The sequence below is a fragment of the Carlito syrichta genome, unplaced genomic scaffold (genome assembly GCF_000164805.1).
Source record: "Carlito syrichta isolate Samal-C Ts95f unplaced genomic scaffold, Tarsius_syrichta-2.0.1 Scaffold288869, whole genome shotgun sequence".
Taxonomy (NCBI): domain Eukaryota; kingdom Metazoa; phylum Chordata; class Mammalia; order Primates; family Tarsiidae; genus Carlito; species Carlito syrichta.
The window spans coordinates 218,827-231,029 of NW_007232965.1; the positions used below are offsets into that span (position 1 = coordinate 218,827).

The 12,203-nt window shown below is 45.5% G+C and overlaps 1 protein-coding gene across 1 annotated transcript in view; it reads left to right on the plus strand.

Moving 5' to 3' along the window:
• Nucleotides 1–7,544, plus strand: part of ARSB (arylsulfatase B) — a 193,065-nt gene extending 185,521 nt beyond the window's left edge. Inside the window, exons 9-10 of the mRNA XM_021710399.1 lie at nucleotides 4,936–5,058; nucleotides 6,703–7,544. Of these exons, the coding sequence (XP_021566074.1) occupies nucleotides 4,936–5,058; nucleotides 6,703–6,968 (389 nt within the window). The 3' untranslated portion in view covers nucleotides 6,969–7,544. The remainder of the gene's footprint in view (nucleotides 1–4,935; nucleotides 5,059–6,702) is intronic.
• Nucleotides 7,545–12,203: the final 4,659 nt, after the last annotated feature.

Sequence of the window (12,203 nt, forward strand, 5' to 3'; positions counted from 1 at the left end):
TCTCGCTGCCCAGGTGGGTCTCAAACCCGCGGGCTCAGGCAATTCACTCACCTCAGCCTCCCAAAGGCGCGGGATTACAGGCTGAGCCACCGAGCCCGGCAAGACTCAATATTTTAAGACCAATACCTCCAAATTGATCCCTAGAATGAATATTATCCTAATCAGTGGCTCAGCAGGTATTTTGTAAAACTTGACAAGCTGATCCTAAAGTTTATACTGAGAATGCAAAAGGCCAAAAATGTTGAAATTAATTTTGAAGAACAACAAAGTTGAGGGGCATATATTACCAGATAGAAAAACTCAGTATAAATCTACAGAATTTAAGTCATTGTGGTATTAACACAAAGGCAGAGACACAGACCAGTGGGACAGAATAGAGACTCCAGAGTTGTGTTGTCTATCTCAGTAGCCTCTAACCACATGTGACAATTTCAATGAATTAAAATGAAATTATCTCGGAAAGTTCCTAAGTTACACCAGCCATATGTCCTACTGTATTAGCCACATGTGGCTGGGGCTGCAGCACTGGACAGCACAGACAGATCATTTCCACCACTGCAGAAAGTTCTACTGGAGAGCTGCACCAGAAACAGACTCACCCCAAGGGGAAATGCAGTTTTTGACAAAGGTGTCACTGCAGATTAATAGGAAAGGGACAGTCTTTAATAAGGGCATTTGGTCAGTCAAAAGCCATTTTTTTTTTTTTTAAATAAATCTTGATTTCTACCATGCTTCATAGACAAAAATGAATTCCAGGTGGGTTTTAAATCCAAATGTAGAGGTTGTGGAATTTTCATACAATGAAATACTTTTGAGCAATGAAAATGAATGAAGTCCTGGAAACAGACAATCCCAGCCACGTAGCTCAATATCACATGATATTAATCAAAAGGAACCAGAAATATCTGAAACGTACTATAGGATTTCCACCCACTCTAAGTTCAAAAGCAGACAAAATTCATATCTGCTGTCCAAAGTTACCTTGGGGAGAGGAAGGTATAGTACCTGCAGGTAGGCTCCTGACATGGGTTTCTGATCAGGTAGTATGAACAGGACAGAGTTTGCTGTTCAACAAGCTGTGTACTTCTAGTTTGAGCACTTTTTTACTTGGTGTTGTAAAAATGCTTTTTAAAGCAATCCCTATATAACACAGAAAAAGGTTTTGCTAATTGAATAAAGAAAAGCATGAAGTTTCTCTCAAAATGAATTTTTTTTTTTTTTTGACTCAGAGTCTCACTCTGTCACATAGGCTGGAATGCAGTGGCACACTCACACCCACTGCAGCCTCGACCAGCTGGGTTCAGGTGGCCCTTCCGCCTCAGTCTTCCAAGTAGCTGGAACCACAGACGTGCACCACCACGCCTAGCTAATTTTGATTGATTATAAGATGAGGGCTTGCCAAGTTGCTCAGGCTAGTCTTGAACCCCTGGGCTCACGCAATTGTTTCACCTCTGCCTCCCAAATTCTGGAATTACAGGTGTGAGCCACCGCATCCAGGTCTCTCAAAATAATTAAGTCTGAGAGTGTCAGGTATAGAATGTGAAGAAATGGGGAGGTTACCAGTGGGAGGGCCAAGTAGTCTGTGTTGTGAAGTTGGAAATATGCAGCTCTTGTACCTGGTCAGTTCTACTTCTGAACACACACCCTAGAGAAACTCTAGCACGTGTGCAGAAGGAGCTGTGGGTAGCAACGCTGTTCATTTCAAAATAGTTTATAATGCCCGTCAGCAAGGGAGTGAATAAATAAAATGTGGCTTTTTATATCACGAAATACTAAACAATGAAAAGGAACATATACACATATATAATCACAGAGCTATAAACACACAATAGTGAATGATGAAGCAAGTCACGATTAACATAACACATACGTTTTATTTTGTTTATTTTTATTGATACACACTTGTTTGGGAGGGTGCATGTGATATGTGGATACATGCATACAGTGTGGTGTGTAATGATCTTGGTATTTGGGGTATCCATCACCTCAAGCATTTATCATTTCTTTGTGTTGGGAACATTTCTAATCTTCTCTTCTATTTTGAAATATACAATATATTATTGTTAACTCTAGTCGCTCTACGCCACTGAACACTAGCACTTATTCCTTCTGTCTGTCGCACCCGTCAGCCAGCCTTCCTCCATCCTTCCACCCCACATCCCTCCCACCCTCTGGTGACCATCGCTCTCTTCTCTTCCTCCATGAGATCCACTTTTTTAGCTCCCACACAGGAGTGAAAATGGGCGACTTTTGTCTTCCTGTGCTGGCTTATTCACTTAACACAGTGACCTCCAGCTGCATCCATGTTGCTGCAAATGACGGGATTTCATCCTCTTTCATGGATGAATAGAATTTCACTCTGATGGGCACTTAGGTTGATTCCATATCTTTGCTGTTGTGAATAGTGCTGTGGTAAACATGAGGGTGCAGGTATCCCTTTTACATATTGATTTCTTCTCCTTTGAATAAATCCCAGTAGTGAGATTGGTGGATTGCATGGTAGTTCTATTTTTCAGTTTTTGAGAAACTTTCATCCTGTTTTTCAAAATGACTATACTGATTTACATTCCCAACAACAGCACACACACATTTTTAAAGCATAGAATTGCACTATATGTTATTCCTTGGCACATACATTTTCGACTGTATTTCAAAATGGCAGGAAGATACACTGAAGTTATGGCAGCAGCCTCTGGGGAGTGGATGAAGAGACTGGCACTGAGGGTGGGGACAAAGTCCACTTCACCTTCATCTTTATTGTCTGATTTTTTTTTTTATAGCAAGTACAGCAGAATGTTAACATCTGTTCGTGTTAGGGTGACAGCTCCCAGAGCGTTAGTTATATTACTCTTTGTAATTTTCTCTGTTTAATTTCTCAAAATGAAAAACAATAAAGTTGAAATAATAGTCTCTTACATTGTTTAGTCTTAGACTTGTTTATTGTTTAGGTATTTTATGTTCCTGTTTGTTTTAAGAAAAAAAAAGTATATAAATATAAGTATAGCTGAGATAGTTAAATTTCCTTTTCTTGTTTACATTCACAAGACATGCTTGTTTTATTTAACATTCTTTAGTATCAAAACGTGGCCTTCGTACAAGCCCGTGAGGAGTGAATCATGAGGGTTCACAGTTTTAGCACAGTCTATGTTAGGAGCCCACTTCCTGCAATAGACATCCTCACGCACCTCAAGCACTAGAAGCATCTCTTTGTGTTGGAGCCAAGATATCCATAAGCAAACAGAGAAGCAAGAAGTCAGAAAGATTTTCCTCTTTGGTGCTAAAGACGTGTTGCTGAATTGTTGACGCTGAATCTCTGAAAACAGTGATGTTTATTGGATCCGTCTTCAGTGTGTCTCTGCAGGGTCATTTCTAGAAGACTGGCAGAAGAATGGGACTTCCCGCCTTTTCCACCATGGACAAACCCTACATTAAACCCCAAGGTGCATAGAAGTCCTGGACGAGGCAGAGAGTACTGTCCAAGTCTTTTAGGAAAGGAAGGCACCATGATGGAGTCTGTCCTTTCACAGACATGTCACATGCGGTCATGAGTTATGGACTGGTCGCTCAGCACCTTTTGGAGGGCTCCCAAGATGATTGCCGAGACCATATTTGAAAAGCTAGCAGATAAATGTTATTCATTAAAACAGACTAAAGTTATTCAGCTAGGCCTAAGTTGCCGTTAGCAGTGCACAGGTAGGAGGGAGGGGAGGGACCTCCACACGTGGCTCTCGTGATCCACCCAGCCTTCCACGAGAGTAGAGCATCCACTGTGTCTCGTCACTCCATAGCGGGCTGGGAAGAGGAGCTGAGTGTGCTCCACTCACACCCTTTTTTCTGTCCAGTTTCTAGCCCACCTGTCACCCAGATATATGTAAGCGCTCTGGTCTGCTCTTAATTGGTTCCAAACTCCACCGGGGGTAGGGATTCGTAATTGCTCCCCACCAATGCCAACCTGATAATGAATTAATATAAAACCGCAAAGTGATCAATTCATGTAATCCATAATGCCAACCGGTAATTTGTACACCAAATTTATTCTTATCCCCATCATTATTCTTTGTGAATTGTCAGCTATTCTAGTGAGCATTGTTCACATTCAGATTTTACATGAGTGGCTTAAAAATGAATACATGTGTTCTCTGTCAAGGCATGCCTAAACTCTCACAGCTTGAGATAGACTCATTAAAATGTACATTTTATAATGTATCATGCTATCTACATAGGTATAGGCATACACAGAAAATGTATTTAATTCAAGCATTTAACAGCAAAAAAAAAAAAAAAGATCAAAGCAAAATAAAAAACAGGCTGGGCTTGGTGGCTCAGCCTATAATCCCAGCACTTTGGGAGACCAAGGCAAGTGGATTACCTGAGCCCATGGGATGGAGACCTGCCCGGGCAACTTGGCACGACCTCATCTCTACAATAAATCAAAAACTAGCCGGGCGTGGTAATGCGTGTCTGTAATTCTGGCTCCTTGGAAGGCTGAGGCGGAAGGATCGCCGGAGCCCAGCAGGTCGACACTGGGGTGACTGTGAGTATGCCACTGCACTCCAACCTGGGCGACGGAGTGAGACTCCAACTCAAAAAAACCCCAAAAAACAAAAAACAAACCAAAAAGAACTCACTCTGCTGTAACAGAACACTGCTTACACATGGCCAGCTGTGCACTGGCAGGACACAGCGATTTTAAGGATGAATTAGTGTTGTAATCTTTTTGGGATTTCCTTTATATTTGTGGTGGGTTATGACTGACATTTCATGTAACCATAGCTTTCTGTTTAGGTTTAATAAAAGATTCATTTCTGTGGCTAGATACACATTTGCACTCCAGTGTTGAATAAAAGCTACTGTTCTGCAAAAAAGGTATAAAATGCTGATTTATAACAACGTGTTCCAATAACAGTGATCTGCTTCCCAACTTTTTCTTTCCAGGTCCTGGGAGCAGCATGACTCCAGCGAAGGACGAGTCCTCTCTTCCAAAATATTCAACCTTTAACACATCTGTCCATGCTGCAATTAGACATGGCAATTGGAAGCTCCTCACCGGCTACCCAGGTAGAAAGCTTTGCTCAGCAGATTTCCTTTCCCGCAATGGATAAGGCAGGGCTGTGTCCTTTGGCAGTATCTCCAACTACCTCTACTCCTGAGATTTTATTCCCTTGACCATGTCTCTGGCAAGGAAGGACATTATCTCTCTTGTTCTAACATGTCCCTCTCGGTCACCTCTGTCCCCATCTCCTTCTATTTGGCTCCTGGATGTTAAGCCCCACCCTGGCCTTACTTTGCCCAGACCTGAAATGTGATCTGTTATGATCCCACCAGATATGTGTAGAGAGAAGACAACTCTCCATTCAGGGCTGTCCCTTCCTACTGTTAAGACTCAGCCTGGGCTGGGCTCAGTGGCTCAGCCTGTAATCCTAGCAGTTTGGGAGGCTGAGGTGAGTGGATTGCCTGAGCCCGCGCGTTCGAGACCCACCCAGGCAACTTGGCGAGACCTCATCTCTACAATAAATCAAAAGTCAACTGGGCATGGTAGCGCGCATCTGTACTTCCAGCTACTTGGAAGGCTGAGGCGGAAGGATCGCCGGAGCCCAGCAGGTTGAGGCTGCAGTGGCCAAGAGTGGTCACTGCATTCCAGCCTGGGTGACAGAGTGAGACTCCAACTCAAAAAAAAAAAAAAAAAAAGGACTCAGCCTGTTCCCATTACACAGCTTCCGTTTTAGTCTGGCCCAAGTAGCCTTTCCAACCAGAACGTCAAGGAAAAGTTGACCAAACTAGCAACTGCCTTTTGCAAAACATGTCTCTGGGGCTGCTGAACAAGGAGATGAGGAGGAGGAGGAATGATTTCATCTCCTGGTCCTGACTGAGAAAGAGACAAAGAAAGAGAGAAAATATTAGCCATAGCCAGCAAAGAGAGTATCTGAGAGCCACACCCTCAACCTGGGAGTGTAGCAGAAGAAGGAAGTTACTCCCCCCATCTTCTCAATACTTTTTTTTTTTTTTTGAGTTGGAGTCTCACTCTGTCACCCAGACTGGACCGCTCCTGGCCACCGCAGCCTCGGCCTGCTGGGTTCCGGCGATCCTTCCGCCTCAGCCTTCCAAGTAGCCGGAAACACAGGCGCGCGCTACCACGCCTGGCTAATTTTTGATTTATTGTAGAGATGAGGGCTCGCCAAGTTACCCAGGCGGGTCTCGAACTTGCAGGCTCAGGCAATTCACTCACCTCGGCCTCCCAAAGCAGGGGATTACAGGCTGAGCCACCAAGCCCGGCCTCTCAATACTTTTTAAACATGTGGTACAATGTTAAGGCTGTGATGCAGTTAAGCAGCGCTTATCATGGGGATATTCTTGGCATTTGCAACAAGGCAAGTCTTCATTTTGTGGGACTGTCCCATGTACTGAAAGGATGTATCACTGGCCCATGCCCACTAAATGCCTGGAGCACCTCCGCCCCAGTCCTGTGACAAGGTCACACACATACATGTTCCCAAATGGCACTGGTTGTGAAGCAGCATGACATGTCTAGTGAAAGCACCAAAAGTCAGAGCCTGAGACAGACCTAGAGACAGCATGGAGGCTGCGTCTTCCCACATGTCCACACACACAGCCCAGAGCAGCCTTGGCCTCAGATTCCCTCCCTGACACTAGAACTTTTCCTTGTGGCCTCTGCCTAAGTAAACTGTTGTGTTTCTTTGCTAGGCTGTGGTTATTGGTTCCCGCCTCCATCTGAATACAATGTTTCTGAGATACGCTCATCGGACCCCCCAAGCAAGACCCTCTGGCTCTTTGACATCGATCAAGACCCGGAAGAAAGGCATGACCTGTCCAGTGAACATCCCCACATTGTCAGGAATCTCCTGTCCCGCCTGCAGTTCTACCACAAACACTCAGTGCCTGTGTACTTCCCTGCACAGGACCCCCGCTGTGATCCCAAGAGCACTGGTGCATGGGGCCCTTGGATGTAAGATTTCTGGGAGGCCAGCAAACCTTGCCAGTGGGTCCCCAGGCTTTTACCCTCGCCTCATCTGATAGCCCAGACTGGGTTCCCCTGGCCCCTCTCCTGCTCCTAAGCCACACCCCGGTCTGATCTCAACCCCCAGTGCATCTACAAAGCTGATGGAATCTGGAGCACTCCTGCTGTTGGCGGACACGTGTCTAGAGGCGGTAGCTGGGCTCCTCCCTTTTCTCTAGGCTGCGGAACAGCTGGGACTTGACAAAGTTCTCGAGTCCCGAAGCCAGAGCAGCTGGCTCTTTTTGTCTCACAAGTCAGACGTTAGGTTCCCTCTGCCAATAGCCAGTTTTATTGGAGTGACTCACATTTCTTCTAACAAATGAAGGGTGCAGACCGTGATTAACTGCCCTGCTGGCCAGGGGTGCTCCCTATCTGCGAGTGATGGTGCTCAGGCTGCCATGCACGTGACCCCTCAGCTCACCTCCTCTCACTCATCTCATCACTGATGTTTCACTATCCAGGTCCATGCAGCAACATGCCTCCACCTTGGTTTTGGCTTTTACAATTAAAAAATGTGTTTTGATCCTAATTTTTCCCCCCAGCCATTGCTCATTTTGCTAGACTCCCCACCGCCCCCCATCCCCCACTCCTTGTAGCTCTTTGCCTACCTTTCCTTTTGACCCGGTGTCCCATGCCTGGGGAGGCCGCTTGCTTCTCCATCCTGAGAACCCCTGCTTTCTGGAATGCTGCTGAGCCCTGCCTTCCTTTCGCCCCTGGGGTTGCAGCCAGAGGGCTCCCCAGAAAAGGTAGTGGATCACTGTGCAAGCATGCTCGTGGTAGACACAAGAGGGCTGCATGGGGATGCTGGGGTCTGGCTTCTGTTCAGTGAGGGCACCCCTAAATTGCATGGAACTAATAGTCATCAGGACTGTGGCTTTATCTGGTAACATATCGAATTGTACTGCTATTAACTAGCAGTGAGAAGAAACCTCAGGGGAGGATCCTTTGTCCTGAGACAATGGAAAGGGCAGTCTGAAAGGGATGGCCAGCATCTGAGATACTGAGCCTTGGTAAAGCAAAAGGGGGCCGCCCCCTACATTTCTCCTACTCTCTGTTTTACTGTTGTTGAGGTTCGGGATTGGAGAAGGAGGATGCAGTTTGATTTGCAGGCCTTTCCTGGTCTCATTAACGTCCTCCTAATGTGGATCAGTCCAGATTAGCTTCAGGGAGTGTTAGACTCAAGAGAAATACACACAAAAACAATGCTCTCCTTTCATGAGCTCCATTGTCTGGTTCATTGATTGTTACCAATGATGAGAACAGTGCCTGATACAGAGGAGACACGCAATCGATTTTTAAAAAATAAATGAAAGCCGGGCTCGGTGGCTCAGCCTGTAATCCCGCGCCTTTGGGAGGCTGAGGTGAGTGGATTGCCTGAGCCCGCGGGTTCGAGACCCGCCTGGGCAGCGAGACCTCATCTCTACAATAAATCAAAAAATCTGGAAGGCTGAGGCGGAAGGATCGCCGGAATCCAGCAGGTCGAGGCTGCGGAGGCCGGGAGCGGCCACTGCACTCCAGTCTGGGTGACAGAGTGAGACTCCAACTCAAAAAAAAAAAAAAAAAAAAATCAGCCGGGTGGGGTAGCGCGCGCCTGTAATTCCGGCTACTCGGAAGGCTGAGGCGGACGGATCGCCGGAGCCCAGCAGGTCAAGGCTGCGGTGGCCAGGAGCGGCCACTGCACTCCAGTCTGGGCGACAGAGTGAGACTCCAACTCAAAAAATAAAAAAAATAAAAATAAAATAAAATAAATAAAATAAAAATAAAAATAATAAATAAATAAATAACCAGGCTCGGTGGCTCAGCCTGTAATCCTAGCGCTTTGGGAGGCTGAGGTGAGTGGATTGCCTGAGCCTGCGGGTTCGAGACCTGTCTGGGCAACGAGACCTCATCTCTACAATAAATCAAAAATTAGCCAGGTGTGGTAGCGCGCGCCTGTATTTCCAGCTACTTGGAAGGCTGAGGCGGAAGGATCGCCGGAGCCCAGCAGGTCGAGGCTGCGGTGGCCGGGAGCGGCCACTGCACTCCAGTCTGGGCGACAGAGTGAGATTCCAACTCAAAAAATAAAATAAAATAAAATAAAATAAAAATAATAAATAAATAAATAGCCGGGCACGATGGCTCAGCCTGTAATCCTAGCGCTTTGGGAGGCCGAGGTGAGTGGATTGCCTGAGCCCGCGGGTTCGAGACCCGCCTGGGGAACTTGGCGAGACCTCATCTCTACAATAAATCAAAAATTAGCCAGGCGTGGTAGCGCGCGCCTGTAGTTCCAGCTACTTGGAAGGCTGAGGCAGAAGGATCTCCGGATCCCAGCAGGTCGAGCCTGCAGTGGCTGGGAGCAGCCATTGCACTCCAGTCTGGGTGACAGAGTGAGACTCCAACTCAAAAATGAATGAATTAATGGATAAATGGATAAATGAGTAAGGGAGAGAGTCTCACATCACGGAAGATGCTGGTCCACTAAGTGAATGCACAGGTAATATAAATGTCCTCCGGCCATGATTTTTCTGTTCTAAGCTGCTGCTCCTGGGGTAGGAGCATAACCTGCCTATCTGGTCAGTTGTAGGACATGCCATAGCAAGGCTATAATGTCCTCTCCAGGGGAAAGAAAATGAACTGTGCTTACCAAAGGTACTCTCTCGCCTACAGTCTTCATTTGTATTCTTCATAGGACACAAGAAACTAAAGCCACCAAAGAATATGATGTAGTGCTTGCACGGCCATCCTTCAATTCAGTAGCAATGTTGCATGGTCTCTACCAGCCTGTATTATATTAAAATAAGACTATTGGCAGGAAATGGTGCTAGAACTAGTAACATCTGTTACCAACCTTCACCCCAATACTGGGTTGGCAGACACCTGGCCAGAACGCCATCTCCTCTCGCTCCAAAACCTGTGGCAGAGTGTGACCTCACTGAGACCAAGCTGTTCCCTCCGCATCCCTTTAACCCCAGGATTGTAGGTAACCACTAATGTCATGAGATCAGAGCCCGCTACCACATGGCGCCTCTCTGTTCTCCCACCGGGTTTCCAACCACTGTCTGCAGCTCTAGTTCCTTGGCTGCTGGTAAACATTGGGGACATTCTGCACCCAAGAAATTTAAGAAGAGTTTTTAAAATCTTTAATGATTGTTTTGAGTGGGAGTCTCACTCTATCACCTAGGCTGGAGTGCAGTGGCACAATGGCGGCTACTGTGGCCTCAACCTCCTGGGCTCACGCAATCCTTTTGCCTCAGCCTTCCAAGAAGCTGGAACTACAGGTGCGTACCACCACACCTGGCTGATTTTTTTTACTTATTGTGGAAATGAGGCCTCACCGTGTTGCCCAGACTGTTCTCGAACCCCTGGGCTGACTCAATTCTCTCACCTCTGCCTCTCAAAGTGCTGGGATTACAGGTGTGAGCCACCATGCCCAACCAAGAAGAATTTTAAGATTAATTTTTTTAGCTAATGGAATATGTCTCATTAAATTGTCTTATTCTGTATAGCAATGTGAAAAGATTAATATGCTGTCATTAGACGTATTAATGTTATTTCTTTCCAAATTTGTTGACCTTTGTTACTACATGACTATTCCACATTTGATGGACAAAATAAAATTAACCTTTTAAAATGTGTCAGCCGTGGGCATGGGGCTTCCATTTGAACTAATAAAAAAGTTCTGGAACTAAATAACAGTGGTGGTTGCACAACATCACCAATGCATTTTTATGCCACTGAATACTTTTAAATGGTAAGTTTTATGTCATATGGTTTTGCCATAATTTTTTAATGTTTCAGTCAATTTATGGTATATAAATTATATCTCAATAAAGCCGTTAAATAAATATAGTGAAAAATATCAGAGCTAAAGAAATGTGTTAGTCATTGCCCTAAGAATATAAACTCTAAAATAAGGTATTGGAGGGAGGTCAGTAAGGGGTAGGAGAGAAAGCAAAGTGATATTAAGAGAGTGTATTTGTTAGTTATCTATTGCTGAGTAACAAATTACTCCCAAAGTTTAGCAGCCTAAAACAATAAACGTGTATTATTTCACATATTATATGACGGTCAGGACTTAATGTGAATCAGCCAGGTGGTTCTGGTGCAGGTCTTCCATGAGACAGTCAAGCAGTTGGCCAGGGCTGTGGTCATCTGAAAACTTGAGTGGAGCTGGAGTTTCTAAGATGACTCACAAGGCTCTTGGCTGAAATCCTCAGTTCCTTGCCACGTGGGTGTCTCCATAGGCCGCTTGGATGTCCTCACACATAGCCACACACTCCCACCAGAGCCAGTCATCTGGAGAGAGCAAGCAGGAGCCGAATGCCTTTCATGGCCGTCTTCACAGGTGCACCCAGTCACTTCCACCCTTTCTCCCTTAATTAGAAATGAGGTCACTAAGTCCAGCTCATACTCGAGGAGAGGAGAATCCCTCTTTGAGAGAGTGTCAGATTTGTGGGTGTATTTCACACACCACAGCAGAGGAGAATGGGCACATTCAGCTTCCTAGGGAACAGATTTTCCAGTCAAGTTCACCTGCACTTATCAATGCTGCTTTTTGAAGAGAAATGGTAGAAAAAACATCCAACTTTGCTATCTAATAGTAGACTAACCATGGACAAATCACTTACCACTCTCTCCATTTTTTGCCCCTGGTAAAGTAATGAGTTGAATTAGTAATCCCTCAAGTATCTTATCTCCCCAATGTCCAGAACAATACTCAGCATATGATAGAAGTTCTCTAAATGCTGGTGGATTGGCTCTCAAATGACTGAACTCCAATGTAAAGAAGTGAAATATGGCTGGGCCAGGCTCAGTGACTCAGCCTGTAATCTCGTGCTTTGGGAGGTCGAGGTGAGTGGATTGCCTGAGCCCGCGGGTTCGAGACCCGCCTGGGCAACTTCTCTACAATAAATCAAAAAACTAGCCAGGTGTGGTAGCACGCGCCTGGAGTTCCAGCTACTTGGAAGGCTGAGGCAGAAGAATCGCCGGAGCCCAGCAGGTCGAGGCTGCGGTGACCTGGAGTGGCCACTGCACTCCAATCTGGGCGACAGAGTGAGACTCCAACTCAAAAAAAAAAAGCCTGAGATTATGCTCAATCTTCCAAAAGCATCCATTTTCTAAAAGTATTATAACAAATGCTGGTAAATTTTTTTATTATGTTAATTTTTTTTCTTTTAATTTTTTTATTTTAAAGATGTGGGGTACAATT